This window comes from Empidonax traillii, unplaced genomic scaffold (genome assembly GCF_003031625.1).
Source record: "Empidonax traillii isolate 1590-97213 ecotype Southwest subspecies unplaced genomic scaffold, ASM303162v1 scaffold59:size1551110, whole genome shotgun sequence".
In the NCBI taxonomy this organism is placed as follows: domain Eukaryota; kingdom Metazoa; phylum Chordata; class Aves; order Passeriformes; family Tyrannidae; genus Empidonax; species Empidonax traillii.
Genome location: NW_020955252.1, coordinates 990,596 through 1,005,669, shown reverse-complemented (window position 1 = coordinate 1,005,669; position 15,074 = coordinate 990,596). Strand labels below are relative to the sequence as shown.

At 38.6% G+C, this 15,074-nt stretch overlaps 1 protein-coding gene across 1 annotated transcript; it reads right to left on the bottom strand.

Moving 5' to 3' along the window:
* Positions 1-1,022: 1,022 nt before the first annotated feature.
* Positions 1,023-14,584, bottom strand: BRD7 (bromodomain containing 7). The gene is made up of 17 exons (XM_027879825.1): positions 14,484-14,584; positions 13,987-14,195; positions 13,087-13,216; positions 12,662-12,719; positions 11,415-11,559; positions 10,061-10,171; positions 9,537-9,721; positions 8,627-8,750; positions 7,928-8,003; positions 7,257-7,364; positions 6,502-6,634; positions 5,530-5,641; positions 4,288-4,344; positions 3,351-3,462; positions 3,070-3,213; positions 2,472-2,615; positions 1,023-1,540 (listed from the first exon to the last, which is right to left on the bottom strand). Exons 1-17 carry the CDS (start codon positions 14,530-14,532, stop codon positions 1,476-1,478), a joined length of 1,962 nt encoding a protein of 653 aa, XP_027735626.1. The 5' UTR covers positions 14,533-14,584; the 3' UTR covers positions 1,023-1,475.
* Between the last annotated feature and the right edge of the window lie 490 nt (positions 14,585-15,074).

Here is a 15,074-nt window from a genome sequence, read left to right as displayed (position 1 = left end):
ACCTCCTGCAATGTATGAAAGGTGGGTGATGGGCAGTGAGATGCTGTGGAGTGAGCCAGAAGGATCTGGCTGGCACAGCTGCTGTGCATCTTGTCTTTTTCTTGTAGCATGAAAATGACCTACATATTAATGGAAAAATTCATTCCCTGGGTAGTATTTCAGCTGCAATTACCTAGAACTGAAAAAATTCCAGTGGTGACTATTAAGAACTCTTCTGGGACAACTGAAACTACTGGAGAAAAGACCAGGTTGACAGGTAAAAGACTTCTGGAAGTTTAAAACCAGTTAAAGCAATGTTTCTGCAGACATTTCTAGAGAGGAGGAAGGAAGGGAGGGTAAGGACAATGTTGGCCATGGCTAGGGTAGAGGGTGGAATTTATGATCCTGCTTTGCCTTTAAGTTATCTTTAAGTTATATCTCATCACATCAGTGATGGCTGATCAGACGGAACTGGAGCACTACACGACATTCCTCTTCAAGTCCAAGGTTATACTGGAACCATGGGGTAAAAAGAAGCAACATTTAAAAATTAAGGATGCCTGTGGTAAAAGCTACGTGTATCACTGTGATGATGTGAGAGTAAGTGATCAGCACAGGGAAAAGCTTTCTTGGATGAGTCAGTGGCTCCACCTGTAACGCTGCTAGAATATGCTTAAGAGCTGTGCTGTTGGTCTGCTTTGTCTGCAGCTTTAGTGAAGAGGGAAGTGGCTTTTAATGTGAGGAGGCTTCTAAATATATGCTCTTTTCTCATAAGCAAGCCCAAAATCATTACCCAGACAGTATCTAGTAATAACTCCAAGATGAAGAATTGTCTACCTGAGTGTTTCAGAGTCCACTCTACTACCCAGATAAGGTGTTTTGCTGACAGCAGGTGGCCTTGTGAGTCTCACCTGCTGGTCTCACCTAAGCTTGCCCCCAGGCTTTAGGGTACTGTGAGGAGACAGTGAGGTTCCTTTAAGAGATTCATGCACATTCAGAGTCGCACAAAGCTGAGCATTTGTTAATTCATCACACTACATTGGTTTTATATAAAAAGTTTATTACTCTTCCTCATGTTCAAGAGAGATGCTCAGTAATTTTAAAAAGGGGAAGTTGCATGTTCAGATACTATTGATGTTTGCACTAACCAGACTCAGAGTCTATACACTGCATTTAGAAACTTCTGGCTGAGTCCCTGCACAATATATAGGCACATTTTCACTATGCTTTGACTTTTCCAGACACCTGACAATCTAGGAAAACTTAAATGCTGCAGAGGCGCTTTAAAATAATACAGAACACAGAAAGAATAATTTAGTGCATTTATGTAGCAGAAGTAACTCTAATACAAACCCTTCAACTTCAAAAGCCATGAGTTCCAAAACTTAATAAACAAAAGTAGTTTAACACACAATTTACACACATGGTGAATGCACCTGAAGGACGTTAACCTGGCTCTTAAACAGAATCAAACAGCTGTAAACGGAACAGAACCTTCAGCCTGTAACTGTGCCACACTCGCTTTCAGGGATGGTGATGGTCTTTTTAGGCTCTTCAAAGTCTGAAAGTTAACAACAGATACCAGGTCACTGAACACATAAAAAGTTCAAGTGAAAGACATGCATATACAGCAGAGCACTCCTCAAGTCATTTGCTATTTGTGCAGATAGTCCTTTGTTAGCTGTACTGCAACAGTCCCAGAAAATCCTGTGTTTTAGCTGGTTCTGTTACAGAGCTTCTCTGGTGCAGTGCTATGAAAAAGAAAATGCTCAACAATTCCGAAATTGAAATTTCTTGAGCAGTTTCCTTGAGAATGTGAATAAGATCCTGAAGTAATCTGCTCTTTCAGTTAAAATGTTATTTAATGAAGACTTTTATAAAGCACGGATTGAGTAAATTTGTTATGTGAATTACATTTCTTGAGAGGAAATTCTCCCCTGCCTTATCCCAACTCTGAGTATGCTTTGGCCATGCATGCGCCACAAGGGGCAGGCCTGGTTTTGGTACTGAGACTTTCCACTGACCAGGCTCCCTAATCCAGCAAAAACAGCTATTGCTTTTGGCTGGATGAGGTGAGTTGAACTTATGCTGTCAACTTACAAAGCATGACAGCTGGTCAAATTAAGCAAAAGAAGTGCACAGCCAAAAGCTTGGAGGAGGAGGAAGCACAATGTCCTTGTTTCAGTGAGGAATTTTAACTCTTCTCTTGCAAATTCACATTAAATGGAAAACTAAAATTGAATTAATTGCCAAGCTTTAAAATTTGGCAATTCTGTAAGACGGATGGTAAAGTAACGTTCCATATATCCAAAAGATTAACTTTGGATTGAGACCAAAGACAGCAACTTTCCTTTGAAACAGAATTTAAACAGGAGAGAAGTGAAAACTGGAACTATGCTACTGCAATTTCTACCACAAGCCAGTCTTAATGATTTGCAGATGTGGTTTTGTTTCAGTTGAACAGATGCTACAATATGTTTTTCTATACTCACCCTCTGTCAAATCTACCCAGCTGTCTTCTGTGTCAGGTACAGGAACGGAGATTCCCATGGCTTTCCGGATTCCGTATGTACTGACAATGTCACCTGGAGTCACTTGTTGTGCAAGTTCTTTCAGGTTATTGGTTACTCTCTCGGCTAGAAAAGATAAGTGCATGTATTTATATGTGACGTACAGACACAAACCTGCTGGAGGAATGTATGACTGATATTAGCTGGTGTGACACGGCAGACCGGTAACCAGATCCAACCTGCACCAAAGCTGTCCCTGCAATAACAACTCTGTTATACTTAATAAGCCTTGTTCAAAGACACTTGCAAAACTCACGGCGTTAGAAGTGTTTGGCTACTGTCTGCCCCACGGCATTAGAGAAAGCTCCAATCAGTTATAGGGACATAAACAAATAAAGAGGAAATACTTGCAATTACTGTTCAAAACTTTCATTTGGCTTTAAATGCAAAAAATTTGATCTTCTAGGCCAAACAGGGCACTTATTTTGCACTGTAGCTCTTGAACTTTATGCTTTCTTGGAGTTGATATAACTGGGGACTTATCAATTCTGCAATAATGACCAGAAAAAAGTATATTTACCCAAGTGCATTTCCCTGTAAGATGGACCCAGAAGACAAATCATATTAGGGGGTGGTTTTGTACTCAGTCGTTCGTTTTGAGCATCCTGAAGTTCTCTGAGCAGCTTTGTTGTTTCATCAAGTTTCCTCTGGAAGATTTCAGCCTCTGTTTAAGAGGAAAAGAAAGTCCTGATTAGTAAGAGAGCATATTTACTTACATTATGATATAAAATATGGTAAGGGACTGAGTAACTGAAGCAGTTTCAGACATACATCAAAAGTATGACTACCAAGAAAACTCACCCTCAGAATCAAACTCTTCTATAGGCATACCAAAGTTTGTGACTGCCTTTAGTGCTGTAAGTCTGTCATTATTAGCAGCATCCAACCTGGCAGCAATATCACCTTCCATACTCTGAAGAAAAAAAAAAAAAGGCAGCAAGTAATAATTTAGAAAATATTTAGCTCAGCCTTCAAACAACAAAATTGTTTGAGGAAAAGCAGAACATAAAGTTAGTCTGCTCTACAAAACAGGTGAACATAGAGAGGGAAAGTTGAAAAGACACCCTGTGAAATTTACTGTTCTACAGTTACTCAGTGTATTATACTATTTCATACTCAAATAGAAAATGGCATCTGCTAAAACCACTGGGGACATGCACAAATGATGTAGTAACTTAAGACCAGCACCCCAATTAAATAACAATTTAAAAATTCCTTGAGCTCACTTAAAGCAGATTTTATTGAATATCTGTGGCCAAAATTCAGGAGGGATCTGGGCACTGGCTGCACATGAAGGCTTCAGGAGAGCAGCCCGTGCCTTAGAACTGCTTCCTCTACTTGAGCAAAGTTTGGGTGCAATGATTTGAGAGCTTTATTTTATTGCCTTCAGGGGCACAAATTGAGAACTTCTCCAAGACTGCCATGTACCATGTGGCATCTTATATTCATATTACAAGTTCATGTTAAACCAAACCAGATTAAGATAGAACCAAAACTATAGCTCCCAAAAATCACAAACAAAAATATATAAGCATTTTCTTCCAGTTTTCTTGATAAAAAAGTTAAGACTTAACTTTCTGGAGAATCTTAGTCTCCTAATGCCTACAAAGGAGCATGTCATTGTCATGAGTCCTGGTGTGTCAAAGTCTCAGTGTGGCTGCACAGGCCTTACAGTTTTAGGCAGTTTTATATCTCTGGGCTTAGATTAGAGTAGTTAATTAATATAGAAAAAATTTACCTTTGCATCTTTTACTGCATCACTTCTTTCATGTGGGCCTTCAGCTTCCTCCAGTGGCTGAATAGATTTTTAAATAAGGCATTAAAATTACTCTTTTAAGATAAAAGTAAAATGTTATAAAATGCAGTATTTTTCAAGGGAAGTATATATACAATGTCATAATGAGCTTCCTCTGTAAAGCAAATTATAACACAGCTATTTTTTTAAGGTCTTTCCTGAGATATTGATGTTTCCTAAAATACATTTTTACAATGTAGGTTTTATTGCTCTTTGCAAAGTTCAGATGTGATGTCACATCACAGACTATTTACTGGGGGGGAGGAGGAAAAGGAAGGGTGGTTATTAAAGGCTGAAATGTTTTCTGTTTCTGTACATAACTGTATTTCTCTTAATACTGGCAACAGTAAGTGGCTGAACCCTGTCAGTCAGTGCCACTACTGAGTACTAGAAAAGAGCTGAGCTCATAATGCTAAACAAAGGTCTGAACTGAGGCTAAAATATGATCTATTGATGAACTATTTCTAGTCTTGATTTAGGTAATACTTGACCCATTAGTAAAAGGCTACAATCTGTTTATTCCAATAGTTTCCATTGATGTGAAACTTGAAGCAAGACTTTTAGTTAATAGAAACTGCCCTGAGGAGATTCTCAAATAATTCTTGATTTGTCAATTAAGTCATCAAATCAGTCCCTTTGATTCCAGTCAGGTTTAGCCTAGACAGGACTGAAATCTCCTAGGAATCTGAAGGGTCAGTGTTTGGTATTTTTACACTGCACATATTTGAGTTTAAAAGCACTGCACCAAGTAAAGGAGAAAACTACTGACTCACTCTCCCAAACTAAACAGTGGCTGCTTGGAACATGATAAACTTTTCATGGAAACACGATAAACATTTCATGGAAACAAGAAAGCCTGTCAATGATCACCTCATTTCTAAACAACTACGTATTGGTATTTTCTTACTAAAGGGAACAGGAGCCAGTGACAATGGGAATGGGAGAGTAGACAAAGAATGTGTAACTCTGTCTATATCTACAGTATGCTGTTAATATTCATGTTTCATTAATTAACAACTCAGAATAATCCCTTTCCAGAAAACGGAGCCACTGCAAAGATCAATCTTCACTTTCAAATGTTACCAATTAAGAGGGAGCCATCAATAGGAGCAGCATCATCTTTCTCTTGCTTTAGAGCTTGGGAGCTAAAACCAAAGACCAGACAATATTCAAATCTACTCTTACCATTTCTAATTCTCTGAGAGCTCTAGAATGTCCTCCTTTAGTTAGAACATCAAGCAAACTATCAGCCATTAAGAGAGGATAATCTTGGGATTTCATAAAAAAATCTTGAATACTGAAAGAAAAAAGATAGTTAAGGCAACTACTTTCATACCAAACATTTAATGAAAAAAACTTATGTAAGGTCAAACCAGTATGTACAGCATGGAAAAAACAAAAAGTAGCATAGGATTTGATCTAATTGGCTTGCTTTAGTTTAATCAGCCATGCCTTCTATAGCTGAGGAACTCATTCAGAATCTGAAAACTGGAAATACTTGGAAAAGTGTACTGATTAAGGCAGCTGCATCAGCACAAAAGCAAACTTGCACAGGCACTTCATGTTTACACTGAACTTAAATATTCCCCCATTTCATATGAATTCACACAATGTGTATGCTATTTGTGAAATTCTCATAAAACAAACGGGCTTTGAAGTTTTTATAATCACGAATAATAAAGCCAATAAGAATTGGTTTTACTGTAGTAAATAATATGAAATTTAAGCAGACTACACACTATTAAAGGATTACATTGGGAATCACTGTGTTTGGACTCAGCTTTCCCACTATCCTCTGTGTCCATAGTAGTTTAGTCAGCATTTGACATTCAAGGCTGTAATTAATGTTAATTAATGTTAAAAAAAAATCCAGTTTGTATAAACATTTGTACCACTCAACATTTTTCTAGCTTTGGACATGAGTCCTTCAGTAAGTTCTAAATACTTTTAAGTTTTAGACAGGGTGTTCCAAGGGATTAATAGTATTAAAATTCTTCCACTCTGGCTAATTTCACTTTAGAGGCAGGTTCTTTAACTAAGTATTTGTTTCTTAAACAAACAAACCTCCCTGAGCCACAAAGACAGCCCATACTGCAGAGAGTTGCACATAACTGCTCCTGGACATGTAAACTGTACTGTGCATCCTGGCTGGATTACCTGGAAGATCCTTGATTGGAGTCTTCCCCATACGTTGAATAGATTAGGTCAGAATCTTCTTTGCTTATGTTGGCAAATGTAGAATCATATGTTGGCGCATAGGAACTAAAGGGTCCGTAATTCAAGTACGTCACTAATGAATAACAACAGTATTAATTATTACCTGTGATATGCCTGCATCAGATAAAATGAGAAGGGGCAGTAAAGCAATCCCAAAAAAGAAATTTTCAGGCATGTATTTCTTAAGGTAAAAAGAAGCTTTCATAGAACACCACCTGTTCAGATTGTAACATCTTTTAGTAACCTCTAAATCAAATGCATTTGTATTTGCAAACGTGTTATTAACAACACTGTGTGCCTTAGCACAGTGGGAACAGCCTGATGCTGGTAACAGGTTTCTCAGGCTCTATGAAAGCTACCAAAAGCCTTTCTGTATCTGTTAGAGTTTCTCTTCTCAGTGCAGATGAACAGTAAATATACTGCCCCTTTTGTATGTACAAATTAAGCTGGACTTTGATGTGCTGTTTAGTTGTGTCATAAAAGCAAAGAATCATAGAATGGTTTGGGTTAGAAGAGACCTTAAAGACCATCTAGTTCCAACATCCCTGACGTGGGCAGGGACACATGCCATAATGTGCTTTGTCATTAAAAAAACCCTAGTTCCAAATTTGTGTGCTAGTAATGAGATCAACGTAATTTGTTCATGTAAGGAGGATTTGTATTTTTTTTTGTTTGTTTTAAAAATCAGCACTTACCTGGAGTGACCTTGTTTCTTTTATCTTCTTTGAACCCTTGTAACGTATTAACTCCTGACTGAAGCCTTCCTGCCGTCATACCCAGCTTCACAGGGCAGTAACCCGGTTCTTCAGTATCAAAACACACAAACAGAGAAGGCATATGAAGATCTTTAAACTCATTCAGTACTCATAGCTAGAAACTCAGAATTGATAGGACATGATTCTCAAAGTGTTTTCCTCTCCAAATGTTTTATACTAAAGTCTGTGTGAAAAAATGATTTGGGACCCAGACAGTTCCCAGTGGTGGAATATCTGTGATCTTTTGGGTCAGCAGACACTGCACTGTGTATATGGACTAGACTTGAGGGGATCCCAAGAATGAAACGTGCCCAAGCACATGGCAGGTAGTCTCTTCTTTAATGGTAAAAGCTTTATCTTGCAGCTCTCACAAAGAGCTGACACAAAATAGAGAAGCAACAGCCATTGAGGGCTCCCTTCAGCTGCTCCTAACAACAGCCACAACTGAAACCCATTTGCATGACCCCTCAGCTGCAGCTTCTTCAACTCAGATCCTTATCAGACTGAAAGAGGCATTCAGTTCTTGGTCGGGATTTCCTGATCTGCCCCTGCAAAGAAGCAGCAGACCAGGTAGGTGGAAGTGGCTTGTTACCTGAACTATGTAAACTTACCTCCTGCAGTAAGGTCAACTGGATTAAGAAGGCCCAGAGTTGTTGTACCATCTGGTTTTCTTCTTTCAAATTCACACTGAAATAAGATAAGACTATATTAATTTACTTAGTAGTTGAAATTCCTGTTACTTAAACTAATAAAAACATTCAATGAAAGTGATTCCTACCTGTAGGAATCAGAAAGGAAGGTCAGTCACTCAGAAGTGAGTGCTGCTCTATAAGTTTTTACTTGCACTAGAAATAACTGTATTATTGGTGTAGGCACAATAAATTAAGAAATTATGATAAACATTAATGTTTCTGCAGGGGCCAAGAGATGAAAAATATAATTCATATGGAAAATCAAATGGGCACAGGATTACTGACCAGGGTCCTTCTCCTGTGGTGTTAATAACCTTTTATCAGATACATGCCTGTTTCACAGCTACAAGGTTTTTACAAGTCAGATTTGAGGTATTTTCTTCACATTCCCACTTCACCAACAATTTCTGAAAATTTAAGCTCAACTTGCCCTGCTGATAAAATTCAATGTGCATTCAATTGATGTGCCTTTTTTACCCTTATGATGTCACACAGATATCAATGGTGTAAAATGGTGCGAGCTGTAGCAAAAGCAGATGAGTTTCAACTAACCTAAGATGATGAGGAAGCCTGGTTTGTGAGAAAGTGAAAGGAGCCACCAAACTCACAAAGACTTACCTGGCTGTTTGCAAGTCGCCTGGTTAACTTGCCTCCAGATTCTCTAACAATACGATCAATCTGCTCCTGTTCCCTTTCCAAGCTATTGCTTCGTAATTTGTCTTCCAGCAGGTCTTTGTCCTTCCTGCAAATAACACCCAGGCAACTCAGTTAGAAGCCTCAACACCAATTGGCTAAATAGCACTAAAGGATACCATGACAATATTTAGCCAAATTTTGTAGACAAAACAACTAACAACGAAAAAAAGTGTCATTTAATATGACAGTATTTAGTACAGCTGGGGAAGGCACGTGACAGAAGTTCATATCAGCAAATCCTTTTTTATGTTAGTAACTGTAAATGTCTCTGTGTAACAGTCTCCCATAAAACTAAGATATTTTTGGTATGTTAGAGACTCCCAATTTTAGAATCTATCTACCTAAGTATTTGGTATTTTGAAATCTGGTATTTCTAGACATTAAAAGCTATTTCAGGATGCACACTTTCTGTAGCTAGGCAGTTACATGCTTCAAATACAACTACTATGCAAAAAAACTCCAACAAAACTGACACTGGCTTTATAGTTATTTCTGCCAAAATGTTTACAGGTCATGTTTGTGAGCTTTCTCCACAGCTATACTAGTTCTGCGAAGCGGACACTGAAATAGAAAATAACTGAAGGAATGGAGTTGATGAGCAGTACAAGGTTATCTACATGTAAAAATGATGGTATCATAAATTATTCTAAACTTATTTGTTTTTAGTATATGAGGACACTTCATATAAGTGTTTCTCCCTTGAGATGATGATGTTTTAGTGTATAAGCAGTACCACAAAGACAGAAATCTGCATCCACTGGTCCCTAAGTTATCTTGTTTCAGTAGCATTTAAAGGATGTATCCTATAATTGTTACTCAGATAATACTTCACTTTTTGTGTTCTTTGCTAGGTGACTTGAATGCTTTGGTGTCACCATCCATAGATTCTCCTTTGTCTTTCCCAGGACCATTTTCATCTTCCCCAGTTTGCTGCAGTTCTGCCTTGTCCTTCTGCTTCCTCGTCTTCTGCAGGTCAGCCATGAATTCTATACTTTGTTTCAGGCTCTGAATTCTCTCCTAAAAAACACCAAAATCCTTTTATTTGCTTCTTTAATGAATCTTTCTGTAACCTACCCATAGAGGCTCATTTTATTCTAGGTCTTTCTTTCTTACTCTAGCAAATATAAATGCAGTTTAGAAAATTAAATATGAAATGCAAGCATTTCTTCAATAACTGATCTGGCAGCAGCACTAAAACAATGTACTATTTAAATTCCAATATACAAGTATTTGGCAAATATTAAGCAAGTTTTTATTAATTTTCATGAGATCCCTGTAAAAAAAAAAAGGGAATAAAGAGGGATCAAAAAAAGAAGCAGCATATTTTTTAATATTTTGGTTAGTATTTTTTATTACCTGGCTAAGTATCTTCATCCCTGAGTGCAGCAGTTTTTTTGCAGCTTTGTAGTAAATGGTGTCTGGTTTGTTGTAAATCATTGCATTAGTACACATCAGTTTGAAGTTATCCTGTACAAACATTAATAATTTTAGAATGAAAGTTAATTTTATACAGTGTACTACACCTTGTTGAAAATGCAGTGTCTAGAGCTCTAGGGAAAAAACCCTTAAAGAACATTTTTAATGAATGAAGAAATCTATTAAAAATGTAAACAGAAATAAGTATGCAACATCGTTTTGAGACTTGAATCTCTCAGCCCAACAAGGATTCTGAAAGTCTTAAGAACTTTTTGTAATCAAAGTTTAAAAAGTTTTAATGGAAGCCCTCACAGCTACACTTGGCCAACTCCTGACCAATCAGCAGTCACTAAAACGAAAGTGAAGCAACATAAATAAGACAATGAAAAGCTGCAGTTCAAAGTTAAACTATTACAAAGAATAGAATTCAGTTAGAATGAAGAAACGTCAGCTTGTTTGAATTTCATTTCTTGAGTAACTGATCTAGAAACTGCACTTCTATACCCACTGCAAAGCCTCCACAGACAGATGTTTTATCACATTCTCAGCTGTTTACAGAGACAAAGTTAAAATTAAAAACTATCCTGAAACAACAGGAAATATCCTCAAGTTTCAGAGATCTAAAGAAGTATGTGCAAGAAAATACAACCAATATTATTAACTAACATCTTACCTAGCTGTTAATTACACGCAAACTATGTCTCTCAGGTCCTCATCTAGCCCAGTAAAGAACTAGAGGATTTCTGTTGAATAAAACGGAACTAAACAAGGCCACACAGATTTTTAAAGCTTCAGGGGCTTTCAAAACAGGCCCTTGAATGCACTAGACATGCTACAGCAAAGGCTAAGTGGTTGCTGTCAACAGGTCAGAGCTCATTGGGCCTTCCCTTGCTGTTGATCTACATGACCAGATAAGCCTAGACAAAGTACGACAGGTAAAGCCAATGAATTCACCACTCCTTGTTTTTGCAGAGGCAATACCTTAAAAAACAAAAAAGAGCAGTCTGACAGAAATGCTAACATTTTAATTCTTAAGTACAGATCTAAAATGACAGGCAGAAGGACAAACTGACAGGTTCCTAAAACCACCTGCACCTTTTTGAGATGAGGCTTTATGAACCAAAACTGTTTTTTCTTTTACTTTCAGAAATTATTTGGTTACAAACATTTAACAAGAAGCATTTCTTCAAGCAGAAGTACTGGTTCTTTCTGGCATCTTCATATTCTCATAAAATCCTAGAGCTCAAATCAATTGAGCATAGTACTTCTCTGTAGTCAAAATTTAAAGCATTACCTTTAATTCTTCTATGGACTGGTACCCATTGTTCTTGATCTTCTCTTTCATGGTACTAAAATCCATTGGGTTTTTAATGATCATGGAATAGCCAGGGGCAATAAAGTCAGTCACAGGAAATGAAAAGAAAGAACTTGGATCCTTTCTGTTAAGAAATGAAAGACAGTTTTTTATGTTTCAACTTACAATAAAGAGTTCGGAATTAAACAGAAAGGAAAGAACTAAGCTGAAAAGGAATCAGAAACATAAGGATAGAAATGGTTTGTGTCAGCACAGTCTTTCACATTTGAAGTTGAAAAGATCTCATAGGCAAACCCATACACCAAAAAAGTGTTGCAAATATGTTCTAGAAGTTATTTCTAAATTTTGATAAGTACCTCTGTTCCCAGGATGAAAAAAAACACCAACCTTTTTCTTTTAAGGCTTTGAATTTTCATACAGGGATTTATGAACCTCTTTTCACAAAGGGGTATATGAATTATAGTATAATTAAGTTATTAAAAAATTAAGGAGTAAATGTCAGAAAAGGTATTCTTGTAATTCATTGCTTACTCTGCAGTTATCAGAAGGGAAAGCTTGTTGCTAAAAGTTGTGACAGAATGTGTATATTTATGTTAATTTTCAGGTTGTGTAAATTAACATATCCCAAGACTTTGGTGATCTCTGACATACAGTGACATTCCTGGGTGTTTCTACCAGCATTAAAATCAAAGGGAAAGATCTTTCAACCACTCTTGTACAAAAGTCAAGAAAGACTTTTTTAAACTAGAGACTACCTGAAAGAACTACAAATCTGATTATTTTAATCAAAAGACATTTGGTTAATATGGCAATAAGAGAACATATTTTAAGTTTTCAAGTGCATACTTCCTTTTTATAGTAAATAATGCTAAAACAGGAGAACTCAAGGTAAAAGAAGTTCTGGCAAGTTGATTCCAAACCCTTGTGTTTTCCTTTCCTTCTTATAAACAAAGCATCACATTATTGGAAAACTGTCCTGGTTTTGAAAGTTTTTAAAAGTTTATAAAGTTTATAAGTTTATAAACTTGAAACTGGAAGTGTTTACAAGAAGCTTAAGCTGAGAACTTCTAAGTACATGTTCTTAAACTAGTATTTAAATTCATAAAATAGCCCTCTTAGCAAGATACTTAGCAATAATATTTTAACTGAACTTCTTATATGCCTTTTCCCTTGTTGTATGTTATTTTCATTCCGTGGCTCTGAAAGCCTGTAGCACAGACATTTACCTCTGCAGCTGCCTCATGAGTTGATTCAGAGCTTCTTGAAGTGGTGTCTGCTCCACCTCTAGACCAAAAAGAAGTAGGGGGGGAAAGGGTGTGAGACAGAACTGAATGCAAGAGGCATTCAAATTCCAAGATGTTAGAAATCAACTGAACAAAACTGCTGCAACTTGAGAATTCAACATGAAAGAAAAGAATACAGTGGCAAACCCCACAATACATACAGGGGATCTACTTTTCTCAGTGCCCTTACTTGACATTCTGCTCACTCTGACAGAGGTACCAGATATCAGTCAGCAAACCAAGGATACAGTAACCCAATTCCAAATTTTTTACGAGATGGAGAAAAATTGAGATGGTAAAAAATGAAACATGAATCAATTATATAAAAAAAGGAATTAGCAAAAGAAACCCCTTTTACCCCCCCTTACCTTCCTGCTTTGATAAAGTGCTCGTCAGTGGTTTCTCTGGTGACAGTTCCATCCTGACGGGGGTCTGACATTTCATTTCCTGTTCTCCCTCACTGTCGGCATGGTCTCGATCTCGTTTCTTTTTATCCTCCTAGGAAACATTGTTATGGAAACTTAACAGCACCTGCGAATTCAGCATTGTTACTGTACATAACGCTCTCTGCATTTTTCAGAAAACCCTTAACGAATTTAAAAAATAAGAACAGTTTGTGTTTAAAAACCTTGTATTCTTTATGTACTGTCTCCATCTGCTGGACACTGAAGTAATTCAGCCATACAATGAAATGTATCACTGAATTAGTCTTTTAGAAAATGTGACAGCTGTCTGGTGTGTGTCCCTTAAAAGTGGGACAGGAACAACTCTGCACAAAGAATTGTTCTTAATGATTTTTTGAAAGTTTTAGAAAAACTAAGTAAGAAAGAGTCAGGAAATTTAAGATTAGAGGTACTCATAGCATTTCAAATAAAAGTGTTATAATTACTTGCCATGTTAAGAATCCTGACAAGGAAATGCTTTTTTTTTTTAGTTTTTAATTAAGAACTTCTGAGTTCTTCTTTATGTTTTATATAAACAGATTTGTTTAGACACAGAGTTCCCGCCCCCTTTTTCAATTCTCTCTGCTCTTTTACTTGCCAATATTTTTCAAAAAATGAGAAATTTCAGATTACTCTTCATTTTCCAGTAAAAGTACCTGGAAAAAAAGGAATCAGCAAAGCTAATACACTGAGTTTGTATGTATTCCAATTTAAGAGTACAGGTTACAGTCGTATCTGCTCCCTTTCTGATGTGAAGCCCAGAGAAAGGCAGAGTTGCTACTTTTTTTTTTTTCTTTTCTAAAATGCAGTAGCACGAACACTTACCTTAACTTTTCTCCTTCTCTTCTCCTTTTCTTCTCCGGGAACTTGCTTTTCCCCTTTCTTTCTTTTTTTCCTTTTTCTGTCCTTATGTTTTTCATGCTCGGATTTGTCTTCGTAGAGGGCGGAATCAAGTCCCGCATTTCCAGTGGAGAGTTCAGCAACTTCGCTTCCTCCAACTTTCAGCACCAGTTTCAGCGGCTTTTCCACATATTCTTAAACCAGCAGAGAAACAAACCGTGAGTACCACAGAAAACACACTCCCGGTCCGAACAACCAACCCCGCGCCGCCTCTGGCTCCTTCCAAAGGCTGTCACGGCCCCAGGTTTGAATTCCAGACCCTCCTGCTGCCTCTCCCCCACACAGAGCCGAGCCCGACGCGCATCTCCCCGCCCCGGGCCCGCCGGCGGAACCAGGGCCGCGCTCCCCCCGCGCTGCCGCAGCCGCACACCCAACTTCCCAAACGGCCCCGGGGGCTGAGGGCCCGCCCTGTAAGAACCTACCCTCGTAGGGGTGTTTGTCCGATTTGTGCTTCTTGTGTTTCTTGCCCATGGCCGCGGCCCGGCCCGCCCGCCCGGCCGCGCTGTTGTGGCGGAGCCCAGCCCGGCCCCGCGCGGACCGGGGGACGGGTGGCGGCCGCGCGTCGCCCCCTGGCGGCCTGGAGGTCCGGCGCAGGCGTAGTGGGGGGTGTGTGTGAGGGGGGTGTGTGTGGCGGCCGGGGCAGCGGTGGGGTATGTGATCCTTGATCCGTGATCTTTGATCCGTGATCCCTGATGAGTGATCTGTGATCCCTGATCCGTGATCTTTGATCCCTGATCCGTGGTCTGCGGCTGTGAGCGGCGAGCTCGCGGCGTTGTCCCTCGTGATCTCTCCAGAGCCCTCACAGCGTCCTAGAGATTGGTAGAATCGTCAGAGTTGGAAAAGACTCTTATTATCTTATAAAAGACCGCATGTTATCAAGTCCAACCACCAAACCAGCATTGTAACCACTAAAGCACACTGCCCAGCGCCAGATCCAGGCGCCTCCTAAACACCTCTGAGGATGGTGACTCCGCCACCTCCCTGGGCATCCTATTCCAATGCCTGACCAGCCC

Coding starts and splice junctions, on each gene's coding strand:
- BRD7 (XM_027879825.1), bottom strand. CDS start 14,532: ATGGGCAAGAAACACAAGAAGCACAAATCGGACAAACACCCCTACGAG. Junction 10,172..11,414: donor AGTCCATAGAAGAATTAAAG/GTAATGCTTTAA, acceptor ATGTTTGTACAG/GATAACTTCAAACTGATGTG. Junction 1,541..2,471: donor CTGGGTAGATTTGACAGAGG/GTGAGTATAGAA, acceptor GTTAACTTTCAG/ACTTTGAAGAGCCTAAAAAG.